This window comes from Sebastes umbrosus, chromosome 23, assembly GCF_015220745.1.
Source record: "Sebastes umbrosus isolate fSebUmb1 chromosome 23, fSebUmb1.pri, whole genome shotgun sequence".
Taxonomy (NCBI): Eukaryota; Metazoa; Chordata; class Actinopteri; order Perciformes; family Sebastidae; genus Sebastes; species Sebastes umbrosus.
In genome coordinates, this window is record NC_051291.1 from 14,633,890 (window position 1) to 14,649,971 (window position 16,082).

Consider the following 16,082-nt stretch of genomic DNA (forward strand, 5'->3'; position numbering starts at 1 on the left):
AACCCACTGAATGGTGAACAAAATAGTGTGAGAAAGAGGGAATGTTAGACAGGAAATGTCTGAAAATGAACAATGTGCACACTGTTTTATTTATTGATTCATGCACAGGAATTAAATGATAAATTAAATTATATTTCCAAAGCGCTTTGTCCTCAAAATTTGCACACAAACGCTCACTTTTATTTATTTTTTTATTTGCGAATTCCATCAGGATTTGTGTGTTTTGATGTGTGCTTATATTGTGTGCCGGTGTGTGATCTTGTGTGTAACTGAGGATCAATGGTGGGCATATTGCATGTTGTCTTACTGTGCAGCGAGCGGCTTGGGACTCCCTAGGGGGTGCAGTTTGTTTGGACTGTTAATAACGCTCCTTTTTCATGTTCTGGCCGCCGTGCCCCATTTTGGCCTCGCTCCCTGTTCTCTTCATCCAACGTAAGAGCGGCAGCATACCAAACAACTCCACCATTTTTGGCGTGGTCTGTTTTCTGTGTACTGACTGAAACTCCCGCTTGGTTAATGAAGGAGCTCAATACATACAGTATATATATAGACAGTAGAGAGAGCAAATTTACAGGAAGATAGAGACAAACAAAGAAAAGCAATCATGAACATATACAGTAGCTTTAAAGTGGCAGTAGGCAACAATATTTTGGCATAATTTGGCAAAAATTCCATAATAACCTTTCAGCATATTGTAATTCAAGTGATCTGAGAGAAAACTACACCTCTGCACCTCCTCATGGCTCTGTTTACAGGCTTTAGAAAATCTTGCCCGTGACGGCAGACTTTGACCAATCACAGGGCATTTCAGAGAGAGCGTTCCTATTGGCTGTTCCACAAAAGGAGATGTGCGTTCACGTCTGGTCTCTGTAGATAGTGAAAGCCTCGGTCAATGGCGGAACAACCTACTGGAAAGCTTGCTATTCCAGCATTGGCAGCAACTGCCTACACCTCAAAACAACCCAAAAAAAGAAAGACAGACTTTCAAAAAGACAGTCCAAACTGTTGATGTCCTTAGAAGGTAATGTGTAGCTCGCTGCGGTAGCCTCCTCAGATGTAGCGAGCACGTATGAAGCGCGTGCATATGCCCGTTCTCGTGTGGGGGGAGGGGCTTCGGACAGAGAGGGGAGAGCGGAGAGAGGAGAGAGAGGAGAGAGCAGCTCGAGGGGATGCAGGATTTTGCGTTTTCCGGATTTCTATGCACTGCAGCTTTAACTGGGGAGGCTATCATCAGAACTAGAAAAAGGAAAAACAACGCAACAAAACAAAATGATCCACGGTAACACATGGGGATGTGTCAAATGTCAATAAAACATTTAAAAAGAGTCAGTTGGAAAAAAAAACAACACAAATGTTGACACTTTTCAATTATTTTCTGAGAGGATGAGAGCGAGAGGATACGAGAGGACTGAAATATCGGGAGACGCAGCTGGTGATGACGACGACAGGAAGTATGTAATGTGTAGTTCTGTAGTGCGCTCGCATAATTGCAATACGAAACCAAAACTTACCGGGTCAAATGTATACAATTTAACAAAAGCTGCAAACCTTGGTTCGTACTTTCAAGTGTGAAAAAAGCCCTTTGACAAGAAAAACGTTTTCTCTGGTTCCAGCCGCTAAAAATTGAGAATTTGTTACTTTTGTCTGTTTAAATCAATGTAAATTCAATATCTTTGGGCAACCCTGTCTCCTACAAAATGACGTTCTCATACAACTAAAGTGCATTCTCAGTTACATTTCAAGGCAGACGTATTTTCTCCCGGATTACGATCACAGTTTTAAACAGTTTTAAACCCATGCACCACCCCTCCGTCCCGCCCGTAGTGGACTTTCTTGCTTGTTATACTCGTTATTATACTACGAAACTTTCATGAACGGTCGCTCAATATACTACTACTTCACCTTCTCTGCGCGTCGCTTGTTGTACTACGTCACTTGCTGCAGCTGTCCGCGGACTATGACTGATTTAAATATTCATGAGTGTGAAAAGAAACTATCTCGTACGGTGCTCTGTAGCACCCACCAAAAGTGGAGAGGAGTTGAAACAAGGTCTGCCCGCATAGTAAACTCTTATGAACGAACATAAAGTAAACACTTGAACTTATATATAATTTGTGGCCCAGAATGAAGCGCTTGACATCGTTGACCAGTTTCAAGTGCTGGTGGGCGGTTGAACACGGCTGTAGTGATTTCACTTGGAGTAGCTTAATATTATCTACCATCGCGTTCTACACCCTCCCCTCCCTTTACCTCAGGATTCCCCCAGCATCTTGCTGCACAAAGAGCCACCAAAAGAGAGAGAGAGAGAGAGAGAGAATATAAGTCTGATATATATTACACGTCTGTTCCAATCCAACATGGCCATTCATCAGAGGGGCTTCCAGTGACAGGCCATCACCAGGCTCCCAGGCAGCTCAGCCCGCTGCCTCTGCTGCTGCCGCTCATTGGGGCCACAGCTACCAAATAGCCCCTGAAAACAATATCTATATATTTATTACATTTTCACTCAATACCTGCCCTGCTGTAAAACAATCTCATATTTAACAATCAACTTGCCCATGTGTTTTTTTCTCCTTGTTGTTTTTTTCCTCTTTCCAGCCCTCCCTCCTCGCCACATCTGTCTCTCTATATCTCTCCTTTTCCAGATTTCTTTTTTTTTTTTGAGTGGTGTTTTTTTTCTCCCCTCCATGCCTCAATTTCATGTTTTTTTTCAGAAAGGATTTTTCTCCTCTTTTTTCTATCTTTCTTTTCGCCTTGTATATCGATGAAATTGGATTTTTCTGCTCTCCCATGGAGGACAATCACTGCAGCAATTGCCATCTCATAGCAAAGTTCCACAACGCTGTGAAAGGAAGAAATACAGAGGAAAGAGTATTAAAAAAACAGTAATAGCTTCTATCTCTCTATCTCTGTCTGTGTCTCTGACTTGGTATCTTCATCTCTCCCTCGGTGTGTCATTTCTCTATCCCTCCTCCTCGCACTCTGTCTCTCTCTCTTGAGACTGGAGCTCAAATTTTAAGAATATTTTGCTTGTCGTGTGTTAAAAATTGAAACAATTCCATAAATTACAACAGTGTCTTGCTTGTCTTGTTGCTATATTGTAGCAGTGTCTTTCCCCATGAAGCGATCAATGTAGTCTCTCCGGCTCTGCTGGTTGTATAACTGGAGACACAGTAATCCGGAGTGAAGACATGACAGAGTGCTGCAGTGTTGAATTATTGTGTCTGAGACTGTTTGCTGTTATAGCCGCATGATGGGATTCACAGGGATTTAACGGGAAGTCTTTTCAAGGAATGGTGATTTCACAACAACACAGCGGCACATTCGTTTATGTTAAAGAAAAAGAAAAAATCCTGCAGCAGTAACGCTCCACAGGCCAAAATATTAATGCTGAGATACAACTTTTGAAATGTGAGGGCTCAGTTTTTTGTTGAAACCCTGTAACAGAGATGTTGATTCGACTAATGGTAAGATTCTAGGCCATACATATTGAAAAGTGTTTCTATTTGTCTGTCCTCCTCACATATGAAAATGAGGGGGGAACACATTTCCCACCATAACAGTAGCTACGTCTAGTGGTTTGCAAGGAAAGTGGTGTAAAGAACTAAAAACTTTAAATTGCTTATATAAACTTAGAGGGTAACTTCAGCATTTTTCAACCTGTACCCTATTTTCCCATGTGTTTGTGTCTAAGTGGCTTATGGGGACAACAACTTTTGAAGTTGGTCGAGTATTTAGGGATAACGCTGTAACCAGCAGCCGCGAAACGAGCTGGGAGGGCAAGTGAGCAGCATCAATTTAACATTACGTCCACTAAAAATGCTTATATTTGCCACTGACAGGCTCAGATTGTTATTAGAAGTGTCTGACAACATTATGGAAAGAACCCTACAGAGAAATTGAACTTTTTTTCTAACCTTTGGCTTGATTCGATCTGTTTTTTATTGTTTCCAAGTCCCACTCAGGAGAAGTCTCGTTGTGAAATATGAATATCCATATACTCTGACTCAAATAAATACGGGCGGCCATCAAATTCAAAGACCTCATCCACATTGTTGAAATCATCTAGATATTCAGCCATTACATTAAAAATCTTTTAGATAACACTAAGCTACGCTTTCTGTACTCCAACATAACATACTCTGCCCTGCTCTACCATGGATTTATTCCACTATTCCACCGTTGTCCCGCAACATGTCACCTCGCCAGATTTCAGAACGAGACTTCTCCTTGAACGAGACTCTTCCCATAATGTTGTCAGACACTTAAAATAACAATCAGAGCCTGTCATGGCAAGAACAAGCAGTTTTAGTGGACGTAAATGACGGTGCCAGCTTGCCCCAATATGATTAAATTGCAGCCTGTGAGCGGCTGCCGTCTGCAGTACTCTCCGAAATTCAGAAATTGTTGTCCATATTAGTAACTTAGACATCAAAACGTGGGAATACATTAACATTCAGGAGTAGTTTGACATTTCTGCTAGGCTAGCTTTTTCCAAAGCTGACAAAATCTGTGAAGTTGCCAGGCAATCAGCGGTTTTTACACTTTGGTGTTCCCCTTGAATTTGACCGCCGGACATTTGTGTGTATTCTCTTCGTCCAATGTACCGACTGCACAGATGTTAGCTGTACGCTAGCTAGCAATAGACTGACTGGTGTGTGGGAGTGTATCTGTGTGCCTCGAGTGTTGCATCTGATCACGTCTTTCCATTGACTTTGTATGCAATCGCCACCTCTAAAATCCGCCTTGCCTAAACACATGTTTAGAGGTGATGGTGGGTAGATTTTAGTTACCTTTGGCTCCAAATGTGTATGAAGGATCGGCACAATAACAGTTTACCAGCCCTCTTTTGCTCTCCTCGTGAGCAAGTTGCACTGAGTCACACAGCAGAAGTCTCATTTCCTCTTGCTCTGCAGAACAGTAATGTCGGCCATCGTGGGGTTTCTCCCCATTTCGGCCCTCCTGCTCGGCAGCAGATAAGAGAAAGAAGCCATCAGTACAGGGAGTTATTTGTTTTATTCATTAAAAATTCGAGGCTTTTTTCCTCTAAATTGAGCTGGAGCCTGTGTTGGGGTGCAGCGTCTATCTTCTCCATATCGCTGCAGTGCATTAGCAGTAATGACTTAATTTGTCTGTGACACCCCCCACCAGCATTTTGCTTGGCTCCAGATGAGCTAAAGAACCCAGTGGAAAGCAAATAGAGTAAATAGGATGAAAATAAACAGCAGAAGCACTATTTTAGAGGTAGATTGCGCAGAATACGGTTCTTGTTCAAGGTAGCTACACAATCCTTTTCACCCATTGACGAAGAATTGCTCAACGGTAATCAAAAAAACATCTCTCTGTGAGACTTAAAACAAGGTTGTGTTTTTGCTGCAGCCTCTAAAAAGGTTTTATTTTGGTTCAGGGAGGAATGTTTTCAACCAAACTGAGCGTACTCTCTCCTTTCCGGGCTAACAAAAGGTCAGGGCTACTCTCTAAATCAGTTGGGGCAACAGCTGGAAATCACAATTTGACACCACTCAGTAATCACACAAATTACACTCTTCTCTGCCCTCTCTGGTGGTGAGTAAGGGCTTTTTTTTAAGTGTGTGTGTGCGCACGTCATTGTTTATATCTAGCCACCGGGATATGTGTAGATGCTTTTGGCAGCATGCCGCCCATGCTGTGTGTGTTAGTACCTGGTGCGAGTAGGTGTCAGCGTGAACGCACGTGCATTGTTTTTGTATGCGTGTAGGTGTATTGTAAGTGGTCCTGCAATCATTGTCACACATGGCCTTTTGTCCTTCCAGGTGGATTAGTGCGCTGATTAGTGCCAGCTCCGCCATTTAGGCCGGTATTATTACCGTATACTTAGTATTCTAGACAAGAGACCCAAATCCAGCTCTTTCCGACTCTCCCTTTTCTCTTGCTCAATCTCGGCACCCAGGAGAAGTCTTATTCGTGCCTCTTTAGCAGCCCCAAAAATCTCTTTTTAGTCTTTTTATCTGCAAATAAGCTTCTCTTTTAAATCCTTTTTCCTCAGCTCTTGACAGTTTCTTTGTCTACACCGAGAACCACTTGATTCAAGGCCAAGAGGGCACAGATACAACAGGAGCTTACAAGTTAACTCTTAAACTTTGGGCATACTTCTTTATTGTGTTTTACATACAGACTAATGTCTGCCTGAGGGACAACTGCAGCGGGTCGGTAGAGTATTCACACCCACATTATTGTTGTTTTATACACTTCATGCAGGATCTTTTTTAATATTTGGACATGTAAGGAGGGTTTTTTGGAGATCATGACTTAATTTTTACTCATGGGACCCTACATAAATCATTTCCAATCAATAAATTTGACATGTGGACTTGAGACATTTCAAGAGTCATCAGAAGGAAATAAAATATATCTAATAAATGTAATGTGTCAGAGCAAAGGGTCTGAATGTATGTAAATAAAGCATCCTGTTTCAGTTCAATACACATACTATCTATGAATAGATTCTATCTACATATCTAAAAAACATATTTTTGTGTAATGGAGAGCAGGCTGCATACTGATGTCAAAAATATAATTTGTTTTAAAATGATGTCTTTACAAAATGTGAACAAGTGAAGGACTCCGAATCCATTGCAAAACCCTCAGTGTCCATCCAAATGAAGAGGACTCGAGTATCAGACCTTTTGTCAGCGTTGTCATGTCCCATCTTCTTTTAGCTCTGCAACACACAACTATTGATCTTTTCAGCAGCGCAGTTCATTCCTATTGATCTCCTCTGAACTATGATGAATGTCTTCCCTGCTAGATGGGTTAAGTCAGGACAGATGGGACCGAGACGCTCACATTTGTCACATTTCTAGTGGATCTGTAATTTATGCGAGACGATTTTGAAGTGTGTGGTTTCCAGTGAATGTAATGTCGATGGGTTAGCTGGTCACTGGCTCCGTGTGCCTTTTTGCATGACAAATTCAAAGCCTTAGGTTGTTGTCAGGCATCTGCGGCTTAAGGATAATTGTTTTTTTCTTTTAACAACGTATAAATAGGATAGAACTAAGCTTTAATTAAGTTTCCATTGTTAACCCTGAAAAGGTCTTGGTTAAAACTTCTCCAGAACCAACTTTCTCTGCACTAAATCACAAGCCTTTTTCTTTGTCTTTTTGCCTTTCGTCTGTTTATGATTTTGGCTAATTACAATCCGAGACATCTTTAACCCAGCACGACATCATACCGTACCGATTGTGTGTAGCTCATTAACCCGACAGGAAATGGCACAAAACCTCTGAACTGTCTGATGTGTGAAGAAAATTACTTTTATGCTTGTATGAACTATACTTTAAAGTGCTTCACAGGAAGGCATTGGCGCCTGTTTTGCCCATTGGATCAAACCTCATACTACTCTCAATCAAACCATCCATCACACTTTACAACCTCTCACTATTTGATCATAAATGTGCATAACAGCCACTGTGGGCTGACAAAACAGATCTTCCCGGAGTGGTATAAATGATGTTGGAGCTGTGTTATATGGCCGTGTTTGAGGAGGTAATTCAGGTTGAGGGGTCTTGCTACGGGTTCATTTGCTATGGGTCACCGGGGGATTGTGACTGCTGGTCCGTACGTTGTTGACTGGCGACCCTCTGACCTTACAGGATTGCTGCCTGTTATTACAGCGGCCGTTTGTGAGGGGATAAGCACAAACGCACACATAAACACACCCATAATACACACACTCGCACAGAGAGGCAAACATGCCAATATGTTTCACCGTAGACTTCATACCTCCAAGCATATACTCCCCGCTTACAACTTATAAAGTATACATTACAGACAGGCTGCAACCTCCAGGGTCTGAAAAGTGAAGCCAATGCAGAAGTGCCTTAAACTTGCATTCTTTCTAATAGCCAGCAGGGGGCGACTCCTCTGGTTGCAAAAAGAAGTCTGATTGTATAGAAGTCTATGAGAAAATGAGCCTACTTCTCACTTGATTTATTACCTCAGTAAACATTGTAAACATGAGTTTATGGTCTCAATCGCTAGTTTCAAGTCTTCTTCAATACAGCATGATGTTCATTTAGTAAATTATGGTCCCATTTGGTGTCAAATAGACCATAAAGCAGGGGATGCTTTAGGGCGTGGCTACCTTGTGATTGACAGGTCGCTACCACGGCGTTGTCCAGTCTGATCTAGTGGTCTTTGTCTTAGAACTTTAACCCTTTCACAGTGTTTTCAGTTCAGGAAAGTTAATTATAACTTAAAATGTCACTTCTGGTTGCAAAAACAAAGATGGCGACGGCCAAAATGATGAACTCAAGGCTTCAAAATGACAGTCCTGACAAACCAATGGGTGACGTCACGATGACTACATCCACTTCTTATATCAGAATTAGAATCAGAAAGACTTTGTTGATCCCGGGGGGAAATTGGGACGTTACAGTTATTATATTATATCTTATATAAACGCACAGAAATGTAAGAAAAGAAAATAAAGGAGTATGTAACATGATAATTATGTACATAATGATACAATATATAACACAATATATGTAGAGAAATATAAATAGATAATAAAAGTAAGAATAAGAAATTAGAAATAAAAGAAATATATATACATATACACATACAGTATATGTGCATTAAACACATACAATATACAGTATAACCACAGTGTAAATCTATTAAGGTTGTTAATTAGAAATGCAATAAGGGTATAAATAAGAATTAAATATGAATATTTCTTGAAATGTACAGTATAAATTCAGTATTAATGGCAGGTTATTGCACAGTTAAATTATTGTACGATTATTGTACAGTTTATCCATATTGCACAGAATAATAAGAAATGATTTGGTAGTAGCGGCTGACACATTCATATATCTATATACATACATACATACAGTACTGTACATACATATATAGTCTATGATTACAGCTCACAAAGTTAGCTGTGGACAATAAGTCCAACTGGTAATAGACCTGTGTCCTTAATTTCCCTCTGGTGAAGTTTTAATGGAGTTTGAGGCGGGGGGCTGTGTAGACTCGGCTGCACTGGAGGCAGGACGATATCAGATCCGACCTGATACGAGGCGTCACTTTGCTGAAATGTTTCCTTTTTGCCTAAATAGCTTCAACCTGAGAGCAGGGAGGATGTGAATAAATTGGAGGGACTTTTTTTTTTATATAAGAGATTACAATCACATTTTCATGCATTTATCTCACTCACTGGCTTTTTTTTTCTCTCCCTGTCTCTCTGCAGAGTGCTCAGTTCTACAAGGTCACCACGGAGAACTACCATAAAGCTGCCGACCACGTGAACGCCAAGTTCAAGTAAGTGTAGACGCAATCAATCCAAAGTAGTTCAAAGGCTTTAAAAAAGTTTAACCCATTCTTTACATTTACCTCCAAAAAATGCAACTTCCATTGCTACTTTATTGTTTTTGTCATGCTTAGTAGGTTTATTATATTGGGTAAGCTTCATATAAATTATCTAAAATGATGCTTTCACTGAAGATTAGAAGTCCCATGTGGATCAGTGAATACACTATTGAATTAGCCAGCCACATTCTAACCTACGTCTTTCAATCAGAATCACATTAGCCCGGCCCATTAGCTGATGTTGATGATGTGGTTCACTGATAAGCCTGATCTCATGTTGATGATAGCCGACAGGGCGTTTTCTTCTGAGTGTCTTCGGTTGTTAGAAGTAGTGTATCATTTATCCTGTAAAACTTCAACTAGACCTGGGTCAAACACGATTATTAAATCATTTGTAGCTCGTTTTATAACATGAGTATCGTTTCCCACATCTTGTAAAAGGGGATTCAAAACCGATCAGGATGAGTTTTCAAATCCTTTGTCGGCGCCGCCTGTGTTTTTTCGCCCACCAGCAGCTACGTGTCGTCACTCTGGGTACTCCTATATGCTCTAAATTCATGTTACAGCCACACCTTGCAGTGAAAAGAACGGTTACCTCATTGAAGTTATTAACAAGAGGAGGTAAACATTCAAGCAGGTCATGAATGTAAGCACATATCCGACACATATATGTAACTCAAGACGACGCCGAGTCCCTCCCCATCCGTGCTCCATCTGTCTCCTTAATAGGAGGGCCATTAGGCTCCATAGTAATGTAGGGAAAGTGGATGAGGAGCCTGCAGGAGGTGGGGCGAGAACGGGCCCTGGCTCCGAGCTCTCCTCCAGGGAGGCTAGGCTAATTGCGTTAGCTTGTCATTAGCCAGCGCTAACACCGGGATCATTGTCTCCCTCAGAAATGCCTGGAAACTGATTAGCCTAGCCCACGGGGGGGTTTAGCGCTAGACTCGTGGAAGCCGGAGCTGAGACTTCCCAAATCACATTAAAGAAAGAAGAGAAAGAAAAAAAAAACACACAGCAGGAATAACATTAGTGCCAAATGACAGCGCTAACTGCAAGCGAACGTTGGGCCTAACGCGCGGGTAGTCATGTGACACGCAGGCCTTTTTTGCATGGAGAGCTGTGATTGGCTGATTGGATTATAGGAGGTGCATTAGCCGGGGTTGTGACTGGATTACAATTGTGGAAAGGTAGAGGAGGGGGGAGTGTATCTGTGCTTGTGTGTGTGTGTGTGTGTGTGTTAATGAAATGGCGGGAACGTCTGGTGTTACAAGACAGGAGCAGGGATGCATTGAGGGGATCAGAGCAGAGGGTTAATTGGATTTAACAGGGCGTGTGTTTGGCCCATCTTTGTTTATGTGTGAGTTCATGCGTGATGGTTTATGTTTGCATGCACTCATATGTCGGAACATAACGCGTGTGCCTTTTCCTCAAAGCTCTCTCTCTCTCTTATGACCGAGACCCTACGGAGATAAGATTGCTATCTGTTGAATAATAACAGAAAAATATATTTATTTTTTTGTCTCACACAGGCTTTTTGATTTCCTCAAAGTTGAAAATGTCCCCCAAGAAATGAAAAAGAAAAAAGAGAAAAAGCCGGGGTGCCTTATCCATACTTGATAGAATTACCATTTGATATGTTAATGCGAGGATGTTATAAAGTGTGGGAGATGACATCTTTCTTATTAGAATGTCTTCATTTCCCCGCTCCGGCTCATGTCAGTGCCACTGTAAAGAGAGTGATAGTACTCCAGGGATTGATTAGCGTTAGGGCTGATATTAGGCTACGCTTCATTATAGTGGAAGGAGAAGATGTGTGGGACCAGAGGAGGCTTGCCTGTCAGGGGTTATAACATGTTATACGTGTGCTCGTGGAAGTTTTAATTAGGGGGGCTGCTGGGTGGTTTGTGTTTACTATATGATGTCAGATCAGTTGGGGATTTGTGGGAGCGAACTGTTATTACTTTGTGACACTCAGAGCAGGGAAATCAGGCCTCGAGAGTGGATGGGGGTTTGGGAGGAATGTATGTGTCATAGCTATAGTACATGCAGCACCTGTTCTTATGTGTTGATGTTCTGTAATAGTCAACATGGGAAATAATTACTCTGATTTGAAGCCAGGGATAAGACATTCTTGGTTGCAAAAAAAAAAACAGCTGAATTTCACTGAGATGAAGATTTCACTCCTTTGTCATTGAATATCTCTCTCTTGTATCAGTAAAAGCCCCTTTCCCAGTGGACAAAAACAACAACTAACACCCATTAACATCTGGCTTTTGTCTTTAGTGGGAAAGGTTACAATCGGCATTCATTTCTGGCACAAATTACTATGCAGTAGTTCGATCGGTAGTGATGGAAACATGACACCCAGGTGGGCACGCACATTTTCGCCCCTTTTCCGGTGTGATGCTATGTGACGCACGTTAAAAGGAATATGTAATAAATAAAATCAACAGGTTTGGACAATTATTATAATTTATTAGCGTACAAAACATTCAATTAATATGCTCTCCTCAAAGCCACCAGACTCCAGTCAGAAAACAGTCATTTTTTACCTCGCCGATTGACGTCAAATCACTCAAATTCGACAGAAACAAAATAAAACAAATCAAAACCGTCTTGGTTTAGTCTTTCCACTGTTCCAACAATCACCAACTCCGGTTTAAGAGTTTGAAAGAGAGACTGAACAAGTAATAGACATTAAAAAAAAGTAGTAACCACCATAACATTTTCACTGTTAACTAACCCTGCTCCGGTGCCGTCCGAGGCGTCGAACGTGACACAAAAAAGAAACTTGCTTACTCGCAATGGGAAGTGAGTCTATTGCCTATTTTTAGCGGGTTTTCCCGTGTTTAAACAAACCTGCATATACGCGCTAATTTTGGTGGGAAAAGGGTATAACAGTCTTGCCTTTTTGGGTGATTTTAGTTTCATTATAGTGTGTGATATACATAAAATGAACCATATAGTTTTCAAAAAGGCTTCAGCAAGTAGCCAATGTGCATATGTTCCATTCATCGCAGTGTGGTCATTTGCCTTGCCGATGATGTTTTAAGAAATAAATTAAAGTGTGAGAGGTGGGTACTCAAGGGAGGAAAGGGTGTACCTTTGTGTGTGTATGTATGTGTGTGTGTGTGTGTGTGTGTGTGTGTGTGTGTGTGTGTGTGCGCAATAGGAGATTGTGTATGTGTGTAGTTGTTTGCTTACGTGTGCTAGTACAGCTGTTCCCTGCCGTTCTCCTGCAGTATTCCCGTCAGAGTTTTTTCTGAGAATGATGGAGCTCTCCCAACCGGAACGCTGCCGCATCACTGTGACCTCATTACATCCACAAACACACACACACGCACACACACACACACGTATATATGAAGAGACATACACATATCTACATTCTTTCACACAGCTGTAGTTTTCTAAGCCAGAGCAATACTAATACAAGAAAAAAAATCCATCTCATTTCTACATGACGCTTCAAAAACTGCCATGACCATTTGGACATTTTTAAACTTTAAATGTTTTTCCTGCACAAAATTATGGACACATGAACATATATCGTCTGAAGTGAGTATGAATACTGCACAGACTGTAAAAAGGCCCCTCCGGCGTCTGAAATTATTGCCATGAATCATAAACTGCAGGCTTTCAACCTGCTCTCAAAGATATTCGGCGTACAGCTCTTCCACATATACGTAAATATACACAACATGTAACAGATAATGTAATCATACAATATGTTAGACACACACACACACACACACATACATAAGACCAAAGCTTTTATTCACTTTCCCTGTGACACTGACTGTAGATAAGAGTTCCCGGTTGCCTGTGGAAAGGAGGCTATCTTTCCCTGCACCTGATTTATATCCTGCCACCTCCACCACTAGTTGTTTATCCAAGTCTGATGCATTATCACACTGTCCAGCGCTGAACGTGTGACCTTTACTGCGCCACATGTATGTACGAATGCATGTGTGTGTGTGTGCTTTCCGTATGTATGAGCTCACATATACGCATGTGGGTATCTGCTTTGGAGTGTCTCGACAGGCCGCGGTGACCCAACGGGGCTTTAGTTTGAAATGCAAGCTGACAGGCATGGAGGAAAATGATAGATGTGAGATTATGCGAAAAGATGGAATGGGGAATGGAAGAACAGTGGCGTAGTCCTAAACCCTCCTGTCAGTGCTAACCTTTGGTGGGGCTTTGGGCTTCTTTGTTGAAGCTGGTCACTGCGTGTTTGTCCGAGGGTCCCTGCAGGGTTGAGACGGGACGGTGGACGTCTTATATTGGTGAATGGGGTGACTCTGACAAGGCTGTGTAACGCTGCAGGATTGAGACCATCATCTCTTATGTCTCCATTTCCTTTTCTCAGGTCTCAAAAAAGTTGTATTTCTCTCAGCTTTTCTGCCGTGATGGTGACATTTGTGATAAGATCATAAAAGCCCGTGTATTTTCACGCTTTTGTGTTTGTGACTGAGAGTGCATAAGCCAAGCAGTTTTTCGGTTCCCCTCCCTATACAAGTCGGCCATAGAGAATAAAATCTCATTTTAGTCTGTCACTTCCCTGTCACTCCTCTCCTCCCTCAGGCTACACACTCACTCCCTTTGTCTGTTGTTTATTTTTTAGCTCTTTTGAATAAATCTTTTTTTAATTTAATCCAGTCGACAATAACAGCAAGCCACAGTCCTCCTTGCTTCGTCTCTCCGCGCACGCACACACGCAGGGGTGGAATGAGGAGGCGTGGAGCAAAACTTGTTGAATGTTAAAAAAGGCTTCGTTGTTTTTTCTTCATAACACCGGTGTGCTGCGCTGCCTCGGTCAAGAGACCACACCTGGCTGTCTGTCTGTTCTTCCATACCATGTGGGAGAAAGTAGAGATCCCGCTCACCCATCAACTTAAACACCTTAACTGCAAATATACATTCCATACAACTTTACCAGCATCCTCCTTAGTAAAGAAGCTGCTGTTTGTTAAGTTTACAGTGCAGCATTTCTTTTAAACATGTTATACTGTACATCAGACCAGCAATACATCATTCAGAGTAGGCTGGCATGACAACGCACCCTTTTAGGGGAAAGCAATCCCAAGTCCCTCATAGACGGTAACAGCGTAAAGTTGAAATATGTCTCCAAACTTCTACTTTAAACAAACCGTAATAACGCGATGCCAATGAGTTGCAGTCTAGTTGGTCGCACTGACAATAAATCCCCAAATCTCCAATTTGTTCCCCTGCCATGTCCCAAAAAAGATATAATAGAGGGGCTTTATGGCTCCACGCTATAGACCAGACCAGCATTGCGTCATCGCCGAGGGTGAAAGAAAGTCGCCGTCACAGGAGAGAAAATGACGAAAAACTGTTGTGTAGCAGGTTAACCGAGGTCGAGATTTGAGGCACATACGATACGTGAATATTGACTGTCAGTGTGGCTTGAGTTTGAGGCTGCTGCAGTAATACAGTCATACGTTAACTTTAGCAGCATCAGACTGTCGTCTCCAACTGTAGCTCAGCCTATAGATCAAACAGTTGGCTATTGACGAGCCCTGATGGGCATGGCGGCAATCAACCTTAATTTATTAACATATTCCATAATGCTCAGGTTCAGGCAAGGTCACAAAATAATTATTAGACATGTATAAAACAAACGTCTGTATAACAAGAGATGAATGCATACGAACTAGTCAAAATTACAATCCAAACATAAGTCAAATTGCATTGATGTCTATGGAATCTTCAGTTTTCTTTCCCCCAAAAGGAGGCACGGCCTTGACTTTTTGCAAAGTACCCGGATGTGCCATTCTGATGTATTCTCAAATGAATTGTGATACTTTGGGTTAATTATTGTAAACAAAGACTACGGTCAAGTTGATTTACAATCGTGTCACTTAAAGCTTCTATGAGGAACTTATTTTGTGTTGATTTTGGCGGTCCCTGTGGACAAAAGCGGTAGTGTTTCCGAGCACCAGACTCCCTTTAAAAAAACTCTCATTTTACTGCAGCAGGGTCTGACAGTCTGTCCCCCGCTCAGTCCCGGTTCTGGTTCTCCCGTGCCTCCCTTCCCTTCAGCGGGCCCAGCAATACGGCCTGGGCCTCCAGCAATGTGGTGTCGGTGTTGCCTATTAATGAAATTGATAACAGCTTTATAACCAGTTAAAAGTTCCTTAAGACCAAATCTCCTTAATTTTCTACAAACCATTACCTTCTTGTCACGGAGGTTGTGGACACAAAATCAGGAAATCCCGTGCAACCTAATGCAATCCAACACATAGCCCTGCATCAAAGCATTGCAGGACTATTGCGTTGTGCATTTGTTTTATCTTTCACATTACTGAAGAGGATAAATACGTTGGAGGAAATCCAGCAGGTTTCCTGCTAAATCCACCCCGCTGCTACAAAATGTAAATAAGGTGTCGAGGCTCTCCGTTTTCTTGGCAGTGCTCCTGTTTGTTTAAAATAATCATACTGTTGTCCCCAAATTAATGAAGTAATGATTTATTGATGTGTAATTGCGGCACTTTTAATGACTAAAAAATGCCAGGTATTCATTTAGCAGGGAAGTTATTGTAAAGTACTTCACTCGTAGTGGTAGAGGGGTTTTTCTCTGAAGTAGTCGTTGGCGTAGCAGGACAGACTGAGCAGCGCTTCTTTGACCCCTCTGTCAGGTGAGGGTGAAACGCAATCCCGTCGCTATGGCAACCCGGGTGCAGGGACAAGATGGTGGTCAGCTGAGG

At 41.9% G+C, this 16,082-nt stretch overlaps 1 protein-coding gene across 6 annotated transcripts in view; it reads left to right on the forward strand.

The window, feature by feature from the left end:
* Positions 1-16,082, forward strand: part of chchd3a (coiled-coil-helix-coiled-coil-helix domain containing 3a) — a 92,794-nt gene that overhangs the window by 60,407 nt on the left and 16,305 nt on the right. For all 6 annotated transcript variants that reach the window (XM_037760674.1, XM_037760675.1, XM_037760679.1 and 3 more), the window contains one exon: positions 9,236-9,306. In XM_037760674.1, coding sequence (XP_037616602.1) covers positions 9,236-9,306 — 71 coding nt within the window. The remainder of the gene's footprint in view (positions 1-9,235; positions 9,307-16,082) is intronic.